Here is a 17,006-nt window from a genome sequence, read left to right on the forward strand (position 1 = left end):
CATCCTGTACGAAATTGAAAGAATTATTTCTGTGTGAGAGTATGATGATGATGTATCAATATTTTCTGGGATGTACAAATCTGTTTCATAATGAAAGCTATGCACAACGAATATTAGTATAAACAGTTTCAAATTACGATGGAATTAAGTGTAGTCTGTTACATCAACAGAGGACCGGGAAACAGGTATACATGTGAAATATGTTTTTACGAAAATAGTCTTTTCAGATACGAAACTGTGCAGAGAGGCAGAGCTAACCTATGACTGGCTCCGCGGGAACGTCAAAAAGGAGTAAACAGCTGCCAAATCAGCGTTCTCTAACATGAATCTAAGCACTTCGGAGACAAATAACGACATAGCCTTAGACAATGTATCACGAAACGCAATGTCAGAGTCAGTGGATGACCCGACATTAGTGTTTCAATGCGAAAATTGCAGAAGTATACTTGGTGACTCCACGACGTGGGTCTGTTCGGATGAAACTTTGAAAACCATCACTCTTCAGCGTTAGTAACTTGCATTGTATTCAGCATAGTGCGAAATAGCCGCTGGACCGCTAGCCCATGGTTACTACTGGCTAGTAAAAACAAATCCAGACAAGCCAGTAAATCTGCGTAGTCACTGGCCTGACTTGCTAATGAATTGTCATGGGGTCATTTTGTAAATAACTCTCTCCGACTTCTTAAGTTATAACACACTTTTAAGCCATGCATGATTATGGCCTTATAAAAATGTTCATCGTGTTAGCAGCTTAATGATGAAATCTGTATCTACATTCAAATTTTGGACAAGTGACTTAATTTGTGGGCTAGTAACCTTCAGGCATATCGACTGGCAAGCAAAATTTTGAAACTATTTCGCACTCTGATTCAGACGAAGCATTACCACTGATCATGTGAATCTCCGAAATCAACACTTGGCCCGTTGCGATGAATTACATTACCAATGCAGGCAGCATAGTATTTCTGCCAGAGGCTATCGTAGATGACAGTTCGCCACATTTTGCACAGTGCAGTAGATATTGCATGTGTATTTCATTTTGGACAACTTTACACAAATAAATAAACATAAATTGATAGAATGCTTAACTCTCATTGAGAAAATATTCTAAAACGTGACTCGTACAGTTATCCTGTTTACACTGGTTGTAAGGCTCTGTGTGCTGTAGCCCCATGGAGAGCCAGTGAATCAGTGATAGTCATTTTGATGTATAAACCCCATGAAGATCTGGGTTAGAATTGGTCTTCACCAACCTATGCTTGTCTACTATCTGGATCGGGTGGTCAGACTCGCTGACTTTGTTGATGTCATCGTAACCCAATTACATAGATCAATGCCCAGGGGTGGAAATAAATTTAAAAGTGCCAGTGTACTCCGATACAGTGGCACATGTAAAATCACTTGCCCTGATAATTTTCCCACTATACCGGCTGTTTTCTTGTTGATTTTTTAAATCAACAACATAATTAACATTGGAAAGTCAACTGGACACCAGTACAGTGTGATATACAAATTTGCTTGCCCAACAGAAAAAAACACTGGACTCGGACGTCGGGTAATGGGTTATTTCCACCCCTGATGCCCATGCTGTTGATCACTGGATTATCTAGTCCAGAATTGATTATTTACAGACAGCTGCCATACAGCTGGAATATTGATGAGTGCGGCATCAAACAACAATCAAAGCATTTTGATTTATAAGTATGGATTGTCATACACCTCCCAAGTTGGTTTAGCTTATCTATGTAAATATGCAATGCAATCCATAAAGTGGAACAAACAGACATGAGATTTCCGGGATTTTTGTTTCATTTTCAACATTTTTAGATCGATGTGAATCTGCAATAAAAGACCCCTCAAGTCCCCTGACTAAATTTTCAGTGTCTTTTGTGCTTTGCCGTTCTCATGTCTGATCAAAAGCCTTACTTTTGGCCAGTCTGTTCTGATTTCAGAATGCAAACAAGAGAAAAGTCTGGTCACGTAGTATGCCAATTAGCTTTTGGCAATGATGTTTGTCTAATATCAATGTGCTGGAGGGTGGCATGCGACTTTATTTGCCTTGGCATCCATCATAAAAAAAACATTGAGTTATAAGAGTACACAGTTCACACAGAAAATTTTAAATTTAAAATGAACGAACTGACTGTGATGGTACTTTCTCATTAACACTCTACTTTCAGAAGTGACAGACAAAGTCAAAGTTCTCGACAAGCTGAAGTCCTCCCCGAACTGTGGAAGGTATGCTTTATAACCATTTTAATAATATTGTGAAAATATATCTACTGAAATGGACAGTCACTGTTTAAACCTTTTCATAGATCATCATTGTTACTAGTCATTTCATTTCCTGGTTTCCATGGAAACATTTTGGACTTAGTCTCAAAAGTAAGGATTGCTGTAATGGTTTCGGGCATAACTCAAGAACTGTTCAATATTTTTCAACAAAACTTGGTAGATTTATCAAACAGATCCTAAAGTTGTGCCTTTTGCTGTTGCAGATTTTGGCATTTTATTTTCCTGGTTTCCATGGAAACATTTTGGACTTAGCCTCAAAAGTAAGGATTGCTTTTCGTTTCGAAGACATAACTCAAGAACCGTTTGATATTTTCAACAAAACTTGGTAGATATATCAAACAGATCCTAAAGTTGTGCCTTTTGCTATTTGCAGATTTTTGGCATTTTATTTTTCCTGGTTTCCATGGAAACGATTTGGACTTAGTCTCAAAAGTAAGGATTGCTTTAGTTTCGAACATAACTTCGAAAAATTCTCTATATCTTTCAGCAAAACTTGGCAGATATGTGAGGCAGATCCCAAAGTGGTGCCTTTGCTATTTGCAGATATTTGTGATGTATTATTTTCTCTGTTTCCATGGAAATGATTCAGACTTATTCTCAAAAGGAAGGGGTGGGTTTCGTTAACTCAAGAACCGCATATATTTTTCAACAAAGACTTGGTAGATATATCAATCAGATCCTAAAGTGGTGCCTTTGCTATTTACAGATTTTTAGTATTTTTACTTTTCGGTTTCCATGGAAACGAGCCCTTAGTCTCAAAAAGTGAGGGTGGGCCGTTTCGTGCATAACTCAAGTGTTCAATATTTTTCAACAGAACTTAGTAGATGTATGAAACAGAACCTTAAGTGGTGCCTTTTGCTGTTGCCATTTTTGACATTTTTATTTTTCCGGTTTCCATGGAAACATTTTGGACTTAGTCTCAAAAGTAATCATTGCTTTAGTTTCGAGCACAACTCAAAAACCGTATATAATATTTTTCAACAAAACTTGGTAGATATATCAAATAGATCCTAAAGTGGTGCCTTTGCTATTTGCAGATATTTGTGATTTATTATTTTCTCAGTTTCCATGGAAACAATTTGGACTTAGTCTCAAAAGGGAGGGGTAGGTTTTGTTTCCGGAGCACAACTCAAAAACTTCTTAATATCTTTCAGCAAAACTTGCCAGATATGTGAGTCAGATCTTGAAGTGGTGCCTTTTGCTATTTGCAGATTTTTGTCATTTATTTTTTTCATGATTTCCATGGAAACGATTTGCACTTAGTCTAAAATCAAGCTGGACTTTAAGTAACTGTCAGATGATTTGTTCTTTCAAAGATGTGGGGGCCGGGGGGATATGTCATCTTCTGATGACTCTTGTTTCAACGTGTTATTTCTAAAGAGAACACGTTTTTCAAAAAGATGATTCTCAATGCTTGAACCTATTACAGCAATAAAGACTACATAATCATACGTCAGGGTTTTACAGGACACGTGATTCTTGTGTTTTGGATGCAGAAATTTGATGAAGTACCCCAAAACTAAAATCATTTATTGAACTCATGACAATAATCTTTTCAACGTTACTAAATTTGTTTTACACTACATCAGTTCGTGTGTGAACTGTACCTTTAAACAGTATGGAATATTTTGCAAAATTTAGTTTAAAACAGTTGACTGAAATATGTGGCTACATTTACACTAGTGAGTCTAAACTTTTGATGGGAAGTATATAAACATTCTGTTTACAATCATTATTCTAATTTTATTTTTATTTATTTATTTATATAGCGCCATTATCCAGATCACCTGCGAAAAGGCGTTTTGTTTTTCCATTGAAGTAACACACCTTATAACATAATCATCATCAAATGGGACACATCCATAATCGTTGATTTCATGCACATCTGAGATTGATGGACTCCCAATTTTGGAAATGGACTCTCAAGAAATATGCCCAGAGTCCCAGTTTCGAAGAGCTATGTAAAGCCCTGATACATATAGATCGCATTATAAAACTGTTGTTAATATAGTTGTTAGTTGCCTTGTTCTCTAAGGCACCAGAAGTATATGTGCAGAGTCTTGTCCCCCAGGTGTTCCTGATACTTAAAAGGTGGCTTCAGATCCTGTTTCTTGGTTTGTCAGTATCATGTCAGCCTCCATGGGTTTCACCAACTTAGTAAACAAACCTCTGAGGTCGGCATCTCTTCAGTGATATAACTGAAATGCTGTTCATGGTATCATGAATCCAAGCTCCTTCAATATTAAAGTTATGTAGACATTAACTGTTGGGTTGAAGTGTTGACGTTGGTATGTTGTTCCTGTTGCAGTGCGTTTGTTCCTCTGTACTGCCGAGGGTGTAACGAGGGGATCGGGAGAATGTACAAGACAACTACCAGGAACCGAGATGCTATGAGGGACCGGTACAGCCTCTTTGTGTCCAAGATGTCCAGGTGGGTGCAGCTGTTCTACATCCATCTTGTGTTACCTTCATTATGGCTCTCTGTATCAGACTGCCTCCGTGGCCGCAGTGGTTAGAGCGTCACCTCACTTCACCTCTCTGTATCAAATACTGTGAAAATCCAGGTTATAATTGAGGTCTTCAGCAACTTATGCTTTCATAAGAAGCGACTAACGGGATCGGGTGGTCAGACTCGCTGACTTGGTTGACACATGTCATTGGTTCCCGATTGCGTAGTTCGATGCTCTTGATGTTGATCACTGACTTGTCTGGTTGAGACTTGATTATTTACAGACCACTGCTATATAGCTGCAACATTGCTGAGAGGTGTTAAACAACACACCAACCAGGGGCGTTGGGATAGCCTAGTGGCTAATTCATTTGCTCTTCATGTCGAAGTACCATGGGTACAATGTGTGAAGCCCATTTCTGGTGTACCCCATCATGATATTGCTGGAATATTGTGTAAAACTAAACTCACTCACTCATGCACGCACGCCCTCTCTCACACTCACACACTCACTCAATCACTCACTCACTGATAAGACTTGGAGTCAGTATAATGTCTGAGTTAGGTCTCCTTGTTAAACAGCAGTGAAGTATCTCAATGGGCTTGCACTATATTATAATGTCTTAAGTCCAGTCTAATACAAGCAGCCATACACACACACATATACAGGCACTTTGCAATATAAGTAAACATTTTGTTAAATCCCTTTCACCTCACCTTGGATTTGGCAGAATGCCAGTGGCTTGATTCCATGAGGCATTATTCAAAGATGTGTTAATAGATGCAACTTGTTGTTACCTTGCCTGTTGATTGTGAATGTGAGATTGTTCATAAGATCAATCAGCGTTGTGTCCTTGTCCAGACTAAATAATTTATAGGCAGCCATGATTAAACTGTAATATTGTTGAGTCAGCTTTGAGCAACAAACAAAGTTGTTTTGTTTTTGTTGATTTAACCGTTGTTGTGTGGTGTATTTTTCAGCTATGAGGTTGGGAGCTGCAGATCGGTCCAAATACCAGACGATGATGCTAAACTGCCTCTGTTGGCCAGGCTGCAGGCAGACATACTGAAGGTAAATGTTCAGTGTCAGAATTTTATGTCATCTTCAGTGTGATTAGTAAGTGATCAGTTGGTCCTTAGAATAACAATATCATCATCATCATCATCATCATCTACAGTGTGATTAATATGTGATAAGTTGGTCCTTAGAATAACAATATCATCATCATCATCATCATCATCATCATCATCATCCCTCTCAGGAATCTGGGTGAGAATAGGCCCCAAGCCCCAAGCAATCTATGCAGGTCATTTGAGGTGACTAATGGATCGGGTGGTCAGACTAGTAATTTGTTTCATGAAAATGTCGTCATGACCGAATGGTGCAGATTCTTGTTCTCAATATCAACCTCTGGATTGTTTCACCCAGTCTTGATTATTTACAATCCAACATTATATTGCTGAGTACATTATTAAACTAAACAATCAACAACAAAATCATCACAGTGTCCTAATTTCTGTCATCAGTATTTGATTTGAATGACAAAATACAGAGAAAGCTAAAAACTCTTCAACAATACTTTTAATGTAGTTATACATTCATATGTTGTTGGGTTTTTCAGCAAAAATATAGGTCAACTTAATCCGTTTAAAAATACATGTAATTATATTTCTAAATGAGAAATAACATGATGGGTTGATGGTGAAGAGTAACAACATAATCGGTATTTGAGCATCACATCTGATTGTTGTGGTTCACCCGAACAAAATGTGGGTACCGGTAGGATAAGTCATGTGACTATAACCTTCTAGCGCCTCAGTGGCAGTTTGGGTTATCCAGGGTAATAATGAACTGTCTATTTGTATGCGCTTTGAGCATGCACTTGGTATGGAATTTAGCGCCATAGACGTACACATTATTATCATTATTATGATATTTGGTGTTTCAGGTCCAGACAGTCATCGTATCAATGAATGCCCGGATATCTGCAATAGAGCAGTACATCGGTGACGGGCAGGAGTAGCAGCAAGATAGATATCACACAGGTTCTTGATGTCCTGGCGTGGATGAAACAGTGTACGAGATGCAGAGGATGCACTTCGAGTCCTCGAATACAAAGTGCTGAATCAGGACAATTTCTATTGCTCTGTGATACATGTAAATGATTACTGTCCGAAAACATCTTTTGGGTTGCATAGTGTTTTGACGTCAGGGTCTTTTCAGTTTGCCTCTGAAGTTCTCGAAACAAATGGAGCACAAAATGGAGTTATTCTTTGTTTTATTATTTGTTTCAGTTATTAAATTTTTAAACTTATCCTATCTCACGACTTGCACCTCTCTCTCTTCATTCGACCATGAGTGGAAACGAATTAAAACTTTGCTCAAGACCTACCTTGTCCCTCTCCCCGTGCTGTGCATGCTTTCCTGTCTCAGTCGTGCTCACTAGTCCATGACAACACGAGGCATGTGCAGTCCTCACCCACGTGATCACCTCACATACTCATTCTCTTTCTTGTCGCTCCACTGAGTGGACGTGAACATTTTTTCGTCTGAGAATTGCTCATAATGGTTAAGCCAGTTCAGGCCAGTAAACGAAAGTTTTGCGGCCGTTGTAATAAAGTCTTCTCAGCATGGGACCCACACACATCGTGTGTTGATTGTCAATGGGTTTTGTGATTGGTACCTTTCGTTGTCATAAGTGTTCGGACTGCTAATGAAGTTAAAATCTTACAAGCGTGCTTGTGCCAGGCGTTTGGCAGATAGGGTCAGGAATGCTTCTCTGCGAGTCTCATCCATCTCCTGCTAAGAAACAATGTTTAGATCGCCCCACCGTCACTGCTCACCGGTCTAAATCGCCTGTGTCTCCTGACGAGGATTTTCTGGACGCTTCGTCGGATTCCTATTTGTCTGAGAACGTTAAAAGGCTTTTTGGGGAGCTTCCCTCACCCAGTTTAAGTTCTCATGAGCGTACCAGGGTGTTAATGACAGATATTTCTTCTACGCAAGACCTGCGATCTACATTATCTCGTAGGTCTGTTTCTTCGGAACGTTCACAGACTTCATGAACTTCTAAGCATTCATCATCAAAGCGGGGATCGGCGTGGTTGGAACGTACCCGTTCTCCCCTTCCCACGGTTTCATCTCACCAAAACAATTCACCCACACGAGTTGAGTCACCATCTGGTGCGAAGGTTCGAATGCGTTCTTCCACTGCTGGGAGGAGTCGTTCTAGATCTCGTTCACACTTGAGCTCTTGTCGGCCTTCCAATGTACCAGTCCCAATTGATTCACGCAATCGAATGGGTTCACCAGGACGAATCAGTTCACATTCCTGAGCCGGTTCACCCTGCCGAACCGGCTCACCAGAACATATTCGAATGGGTTCACATACTCGAATGGGTTCACCTGACCGACCTGATTCATGTAATCGAATGGGTTCAGTTGATCGAACTGATTCACGTAGTCGAATGGGTTCATCTGGCCGTACTGTTTCACGTACTCAAATTGGTTCACCAGGACGAACCGGTTCACATTCCTGACTCAATTCCCCTCAACATGTGCTTCCGTTCGACTCACCATCTCACAGCCGAATCAATTCACCACAGCGTTTTGATTCCCGTAGTCGTTCAGTCTCACCTAGTGGTTCACCATTTGGATCCGCTTCACCTAACCGCATGGTGTCTTTGCGTCAGAGGGATACTAGAAGTCGGCCTCATTCACCTCAGGTGAATCAGAATATCCCCTCTAGCCAGCCTAGTGCTAGTGACGTTTTACGGTCAGTGCCTTTACATGATAGTACACCTCAGCAACGTCGTTCTGTACGGGTGGTTTCACCTGCTAGGCAGCGTTATGCTTCAGTGGATCAGCGTTCTCCTTCACGCTATACCACTTCTAATTTGCCTCGGTCACAGGTTATTGCTGAGTCTTGGAATCCTACTCTTGATTCCTCTCCAGCGCCGGATTTAGATACCATGCTTCGTGCTGTTACGTTGGCTTGGAATCAGTGTCGTTCGTCTTCACATGTTCAACAATCGTCTGCCGTACTTAGCAATAACCGTTCTGTGGATTTAAGGGATCGGACTCGATCCCAGACTACTTTACCTTCACCTGGGCAGTCAGACATCTCCACTCCTGATGGCAGTTTTGATGTTGTTGAACCGGCTCACGTGCTAACCTGGATAGTTGAAAAACTTCAGCTACCTCTTAGTAAATCTCCAGATGATTTGGCCACGTCTTATGCCATGACTAATAGAGATGTTTCCAGTATCACACTTCCTTTCGTCCATGTGTGACATTTACAGCCGTCTCTTGACGCGGCTTTCAACAAGCTTAGAAGGACGAAGGATGGTTTGTCTGCTCTCAAGGTTCCGACCATCGATAGTAGCATACTCATGGTGTTCAACTTTGGTCAGCGGCACCTTCCGTTGATGATGGCGATTTTCCATGGTCTGTGGCAAAGCGTTCCAGTTCGCCGTTTTTGTGGAAGATATAGGAATTGGCTCACTTAGATACTACGGTTAGCCATTCTATCCCTTCCATCAGCTGCATTATTTGGCTGTTGGCCAGCGGTGGCGGAGGCTGTCAATCATGCCTATACGGACCAGGACGCATACATCAGGGGAAGTATGGCTCTGATTTTAGACCAATTCCAGGTGGTCTTAGAGCAACTGTCTCATTTCTTTGGCTATTTACATGCCATACGACGTCAGGGCCCGTTGAATCTTCTCATGGGAAAATAGATTCAAGGCTGAATTATTTCGTCAACCTTGGTCGGGGGATACAGTGTTCAGTGGGGCTATTGCAGACATCGCATCCAAGGTGGACCGTCTTAACCAATTTCAAGTATCTGTCGATCTCTTGGAATTGCAAAAAATTCAGCTCCAGGATTCTATGCGGCATCGCCAAACCGCACATTTTACCCCTGCCAACCCAGACCTTCGGGACTGTATGAAAGGCTCGGCGCCGTCTCAAGCACGTGGCAGGGGCAAGAAGCCATTTCGTGGTTCCGCGTCACGTCGCCCCTTTCGACATGACATTGGAACTGGAAACAAACAGTCCAAACAGTGACTCACGGAAATCAGAGCTCGGATTGGTTCTACTAGTTCCGCCGGTTCCAGTGTTCGATTCCCCTGTAGGAGGGAGGTTAGGTCTGTTTGCTCCCAACTGGGAGTTTCTCGGAGATCCATTTGTCACAATGACTCTCATTCACGGCTATCGACTGCCTGTGGTCGGGGATCCACCCCTCACCATTCAACCCTTGCAGCAAATGTATCCTCTGGATCGGGCTGCAGTCCTTTCGACTACAATCCAAACTCTACTGGAGAAACATGCGATAGAACACCTAGATCAGGTGTGCATAACTCCAGGATTTTACTCCCCGATTTTTCTGGTGTCAAAGAAAACCTCCAGCAAGTTGCGTCTCATCTTCAATATGAAGACATTCAACGCTCGATTCCTGCAACAACAACCTCATTTTCGCATGGTATCAGTCAGTCTTCTCCGCTCAATTCTGAAGAAAGGGGATTTCCTCATATCCCTCGATCTTCAAGATGCATACCTGCACATTCCGATTCACCCAGATCATCAGAAGTATCTGAAGTTCACCCTCGGGGGCCATCACTTCCAATGGAAAGTCCTTCCATTTGGAATCTCTACGGCCCCGTGGCTCTTTACTCGGGTGACCAAACCCATCAGCAGTTTCCTGCATTCTCGGGGAGTGACCTTGAAAGCTATATCGACGATTGTATTCAGGCACAACAGGATCGAATCGTTCTTCAAATCCATTGGGAGTTCACCATCAGGCTGCTCAAACAGTTAGGGTGGCTCCTCAATTACGAGAAGTCGGAGTTAACACTGACTCACAGACTTCAGTTCATAGGAGCAGTCTTCGACACAGAACAAGCCAAGTTGTTTGTTCCCCAGGACAGATGGACCAAAATTCAGCGTCTGGTTCCGCTAACCTTGGATCACCCCAGAACTCTACGCCAGTGGCAGGAGTTGCTGGGCGTCTTAATGTCAGCTCAGGCTCTGACTTACAGAAGTCAACTGCAGCTCCGCCCGCTTCAGTTATTTCTGCGCCCTCATCTTCAAACCAACAACCCTCAGGTGTTGATTCGGTTACCCAGGGAACTACGTCCAATTCTCGTCGGCGGCTCAGCGTGCAGAATGTTTCGCGCCGTCTCTTTGGTGCCCTTCAGTCCAACCCATCAGTTGTTTGTGGGCTTCTCTAGAAGGTTGGGGCCCACTTCCTTCAGCATCAAGTGGCAGGGCAGTGGTCGTCCGAAGACAAGTCACTCCACATAAACATTCTGGAGTTCAAGGCAGTATTACTGGCGATTCAGCACTGGTGCGGCTCTACTCAAGATGTCCCCCTGCTGATACAGTCCAACAAGTCGATGGTAGTGTGGGTACATCAATCAGCTAGGGTCGGCGGGTTCAGCAGCACTCCTACAGTGGGCGTTTCGTTTTATCTTCTGATAGATTCTCTCAACATCGCCGCAAGAGCCAGGCACATTCCGGAACAAAGAGCGTGATTGCCGGACGGCTCTGTCTCGTTCCAGTTGCCCGTCGCCCACAGAGTGGCAACTCCTGCCCAAGATTTTTCGGACGATAATTTACCCGATCTCTATACGAGGTAATCGAGCCTGTTTGCCACTCGGTTCAACTCCCAACTGCCGAGATTCGTATCTCCAATTCCAGATCCACTAGCTTGGGATCACGACGCCTTCGCCTTCCCTGGGAAGGTCTCAACGCTTATGCATAACCACCTCCGGCTCTACTTCACAAGGTCATTCAGAAAATTCTGTTAACCAACAAAGTACAACTGCTTTTGGTAGCGCCATTTTGGCCAGCGAGAAGTTGGTTCGTCAGCCTAAAAAGTCTAGTCAGTCGAAGCAGCATTCCTCTTCCCGTGCGGGACGACCTACTAGTTCATCCGCGCTGGCGTATCCGCGAGTCACCACAGGCGTTCAATCTTCACGTATGGCACATTTGCAGAAATCACTAATAGCCAAAGGTTATTCTCACAGAGTGGCCTCAGCTATCACTGCAGCTCATCGTCGCCTACACGTTCTTTGTATGACGATAAGTGGAAGAAATTTGAATGTTATTGTCGGGTCAGAGGGATCGCTTCCCCTACTACTTCTTCGCCCCAGGTTGTTGCGGAATATTTACAACATTTGCGGGCTACAAGAAAACTCAAGGGTTCCACTTTAGCCACCTACTTGGCGGCTATTAATTTGGTCCTAGCCACGACTTCTGGTAGGAAGGTTTTACGACAGTACCGAACTGCAGTACTTACGCCGTTCTTTTAAGCTAGCCGACCAATCCAGGAAATTTCGTCCACCAGCTTGGGACTTATCCGTGGTCCTGCGCCATTTAGTGTCCGAGCATTATGAACCCTTACAGGACAAGGAATTCGAACAGGTTTCATTCAAGACCTTTTTTCTTATTGCCTTGGCCACAGCGGCACGTATATCAGAACTGCATGCTCTAGATGTCAACCGTGTCCGTTTTGAACAGAGTAGACATGGCAAGGTATTTTGGGGATTGCGCTGGGATTTTGTCGCAAAAAACAGTTGCAGGGTCAACCTGATCGTCCTTTTACAATCCTGCCTTTGTCTACCATATTGGATCCAGCAGATGTCGAAGATCTGTCTCTTTGTCCAGTCAGAGCACTTCGCATTTACTTTAAAGCATCGCAGAGCGTCGCCGTCTGCGTAAGAGACTACTTATACCCTTGTCTACTGTTTCCAAGGCGGAAGTCTCTCGCACAACACTCTCATATTGGCTACGAGCTACAATACTACGAGCCTACACTTTTGCTGGTTTGCCACCACCTACGGCAGTCAACCCTCATGAAACCAGGGCATTGGCTTCTACTATGGCGTTGCATAGCAACTGCTCGTTAACTGCCATAATGGAGGGTTGTTTTTGGCGATCTGACATGGTATTTTCGTCTCATTACCTCAGAGATGTGTCGGTGACGGATATTCAAGGCCTTCATCAGTTTGGACCACTCGTCCTTGCCCAGCAGTTATCAGCGGCACAACATCGCAGATAATGAACTTCCTTGTGCTCCGATGCTATATGGATCCCACTGTGCAGTTGATCCCAAGTCGTGATCGTTTCTGCTTGTGTACAATCTGAATAAATCTGAAAAACTTTTTTCTTATTTACGTCTTCATTTCTTCCGGGATTTAGATTTCTCCTCTCATTTGTTTGAGACTATAGAAAGTTGCCACCTCACTTACTGTCCTCTGCTCCACGGAGTAATTAAGTCAGTGAAGTGAGTCCTTCCCGAAGTGTTACACTTCGTAGCGTTCATGCTCCCTAAGTGCCTATACACATCTATGTGATCTTACTGGGGTAAGTAGTGGAAGTCATAAGATGATGTTGTGGTACTGAACGTTAAAATTGTGAGTTTTACCGATTCAATTTCTCTTTCACCCTCCTCGGAGACGGTGTCTGTTGGGGTTGTTTTGAAGCAGGGGGCTGGCCCGATACTAGTCGTTAGACTTTTATTCTGGGGTACCTTGGAAATCGATGGCGATCGACTGATTACACTCGTTAAGCCTCGTCCTTTTACTTTGTGAAGGTATTGACTGAACACCACATTGCTCGGGAATCTTGGTCCCTGGGAGCAATTGTGCTTAGTAAGTCAATGGGTTCGCACTAACCCTTGCACGTAGTAACTTGGTAGTTATTGACCTACCTTGTAGTTGCTTCCTACGGTTGTTTGGGCATAACACTTAGCTGTTATCGCTTGAACTTCGGGTAATCTATGACCCACCTTCCTACCGTGGGATAAGTGCAAGTCGTGAGATAGGATAAGTTTAAAAATTTGGAAATTTTAACTATAAATTGTATATTTATGTACTTATCCTATCTCATGCGATAAAGTCCCTCCCTACCTCCCCACTACATAGATTACCACCGTTCCCGGTTTGTCCTTTTATGGCTCCAAGATCGAGAATGAGTATGTGAGGTGATCACGTGGGTGAGGACTGCGCATGCCACGTGCTGTCACGGACTAGTGAGCATGACTGAAACAGGAAGGCATGCACAGCACGGGGACAGGGACAAGGTAGGTCTTGAGCAAAGTTTTAATTCGTTTCCACTCATGGTCGAAAAAAAAGAGAGAGAGGTGCAATATACAATTTATAGTTAAAATTTCCCCAAAAAATCACTTTTATTGTGTCATGTGGTTTCAGTTTATCGTGAGGACTTTTGTACCAGTGCTACATGTTTGGTATGTTTTGATATTAAATATGTTTATGTTATCCAACGCCCAAAACCTGAAACTTCGGGTTAATATCTTGCCAAGTAGTCACTAATACACTATGACAAACTTGTTACTTTTGTGGGGCTTGTGTTTCTCTAAAACTATAGTGCTTGCTAAGTAGGGAAAATCAGAAAAACAGAAAAATAATTTACAATATCTCAATACAAGTTGCAAATACTGCATTGGGGACATTTTGTAGCTTGTTCATGGCTATTCAGTATGTATCTGCTCTGAGGCAGATATTCAGACCACTCTTTAACAAAAGTTAGCAAAAATCCCCTGTTTAGAAGTATAAATTTTCTGCAGCAAACTACTGAGACACTCAAAGGGACACTAATTTTAGTTCATTATAACCGCAGTTCGTAAAATCCATCTTGACGAAAATATACAGCAAGAGACAAAATCATCTTTTTGGGGCTTTGCAGAGGTACCCTGCCTTCCACTGATAACAGGTTCAAGGAAGAGAAAGAGGTTTTAATGCTTATTTTCATATATTTTTATCCCACCGGCATGTAATGCGGTGGGATATAGTTGTCGCCTCGTCCGTAATCATTTTGTTTCCGGAGCATAACTCAAAGACCGTTCGATATTTTTCCACAAAAATTTGTAGATATGTCAAACATAACCTAAGGTGGTGCCTTTTGCTATTTGCAGATTTTTGGCATTTTTATTTTTCCTTTCCATGGAAACGATTCGGACTTAGTCCCAAAAGGAAGGGTGGGTTTCGTTTCCGGAGCACAGCTCGAAAACTTCTCTATATCTTTCAGCAAACCTTGGCAGATATGTGAGGCAGATAGGTGCCTTTTTGTATTTGCAGATTTTTGTGATTTATTATTTTCTTGGTTTCCATGGAAACAATTCGGACTTAGTCTCAAAAAGGAGGGGTAGGTTTTGTTTCCGGAGCACAGCACAAAAACTTCTTAATATCTTTCAGCAAAACTTGGCAGATATGTGAGGCAGATCCCAAAGTGGTGCCTTTTGCTATTTACAGATTTTTGACATTTTTATTTTTCTCGGTTTCCATGGAAACGATTTGCACTAAGTCTAAAATCAAGCTGGACTTTAAGTAACTGTCAGATGATTTGTTCTTTCAAAGATGTGGGGGCCGGGGGGATATGTCATCTTCTGATGACTCTTGTTTAATTCAGTTCTCCACATTCCATGCTAAAAATTTAAATAATTAAATAGAATCAAAATGTTAGAAATTCCAATTTTTTAGCAAAATATAGAATAGCTGGCAAGAGCATTTTGTGTCTAATCCTTAATAAATCACTATTTGTCATGTTATCCGGAAGCATGGATGCAGATCCTGCATCTCGTATATGGTTGCTGCTGCTGGGATTTTGTTCATCAACAATTCCAGAAGTATTGATTCCAGGAGGCATTTAAAAGAAATACTTAACAGTGTTACTACAATCCTCTATATCTCGAGGGCTTAAGATATTCTGTGGTTCTTGGTGCATGTATATCAAATTACCTGCCTTGATTTTCCTCAGCAGTTTACGATCACTGGAATGTTGATGAGGTAATAGGAAATCAGGGAGGTGGACATGAAGACTTGCTTTACATCACAAAATATTTTTGAGGGATTTGTTTTTGCATATCAGTCAGGTTTTCAGTCAATGAGACTGGCCAGCATGTTGCTGATGCTGGTTTGCCACTGACGTGGTTCAGTTGTTAGATGGGCGGTAGGGTGGCCTAGTGGTTAAAGCGCTCGCTCGTTAAGCCAAAGACCTGGGTTCGTTTCCCTACATGGGTACAATGTGTGAAGCCCATTTCTGGTGTCCCCTGCAGAGAGATTGCTGGAATATTGCTAAAAGCGGCGTAAAACTCACTCACTCACTCACTCAATCACTCAATCACTCAATCACTCACTCAGATGTTAGATAGTTGGGTACCAAATCAAACTAGCTTATGAAAATCAAGAGCAGATAACTTCAAATAGTGTCGATGACAGAAGTGAATCCAAAAGATCATGTAAAAATGCAAGCACTATATTTATGTATTATGTTTCTACAATTATAAGAGAATTCCTCATTGTTACAAAACATCCATATCTACACTGTATGACTTGCCTGTTATTTTGTTGTTTTGTTTCCTGCATATGTAAACAGCCTAAGGTATAACTTCTTTGAAAGGCATATAGAAGGTGGAGCAGTATGGAAGTGAGTGTGACCTTTTGATTTATAGTCTGTTTGCAGTGAAAATGTACCGATGAATTTCACTTAAACAAGAAAGTAAATAGAATAAAGTGACATTAAGATTGAGAATCCACATAATTTTACCTTGCCAACTGAACATTTAAATATCAGAATTTTATTAAACTTAGGATAAAAGGTGTTTAACAAACGATCATAATTTCAAATCGTTATTATTGGTTTGTATTACAAGGGTGTGTGCACATTAAATGAAACACCAAGAACAAGTAGGGCTGGTCTAAGTTAAGGCTCATCACTTTCCACACGTGCATTTGTTTCAGTGTTCCAACTACTGCGCTTAGCCCCTTGTACAAACCAATAATAGCGATTTGAATCTATGATCGTTTGTTAAACAACTTTTATTCTATGATGAATAAAATTCTGAGTTTCAAATGTTCAATTGGCAAGGTAAAATTATGAGGATTCGCAATCTTATTTTACTTTATTTGATTTACTTTCTTGTTTAAAGTGAAATTCATCGGTATGTTTTCACTGCAAACAGACTATAGGTTCTAACACTGTTATCAAGCATCACTTGCTATATAGGGGTGTTAGAACCTACACCAAAATGTCACTCTCACTGAAACAAAGATGTTCCTCCAAGTATTGTAGTCCATCCTTAGCCGTGAAGATCCGGGTTAGAATCTTGATCTTCAGTAACCCATGCTTGTCGTAAGAGGCGACTAACAGGATCGGGTGGTCAGCTCGCTGACTTGGTTGACACATGTCATCAGTTCCCAATTGTGCAGATCAATGCTCATGCTGTTGATCACTGGATTG

At 41.9% G+C, this 17,006-nt stretch overlaps 1 protein-coding gene and 1 long non-coding RNA gene across 2 annotated transcripts; one reads left to right on the plus strand and one right to left on the minus strand.

Annotated features, from left to right (window-relative positions):
• Positions 1–247: 247 nt before the first annotated feature.
• LOC124284726 (protein Mis18-alpha-like) lies at positions 248–7,082 on the plus strand. The gene is made up of 5 exons (XM_046720832.1): positions 248–506; positions 2,181–2,238; positions 4,604–4,726; positions 5,726–5,816; positions 6,694–7,082. Exons 1-5 carry the CDS (start codon positions 323–325, stop codon positions 6,766–6,768), a joined length of 531 nt encoding a protein of 176 aa, XP_046576788.1. The 5' UTR covers positions 248–322; the 3' UTR covers positions 6,769–7,082.
• Positions 5,244–15,950, minus strand: LOC124284727. Its single transcript, XR_006900635.1, has 3 exons — positions 15,860–15,950; positions 5,457–5,461; positions 5,244–5,272 (listed from the first exon to the last, which is right to left on the minus strand). It is a non-coding gene; the product is annotated as an uncharacterized LOC124284727 (long non-coding RNA).
• Positions 15,951–17,006: the final 1,056 nt, after the last annotated feature.

The sequence above is a fragment of the Haliotis rubra genome, unplaced genomic scaffold, assembly GCF_003918875.1.
Source record: "Haliotis rubra isolate DU_JTF1 unplaced genomic scaffold, ASM391887v1 Scf343, whole genome shotgun sequence".
Classification (NCBI taxonomy): domain Eukaryota; kingdom Metazoa; phylum Mollusca; class Gastropoda; order Lepetellida; family Haliotidae; genus Haliotis; species Haliotis rubra.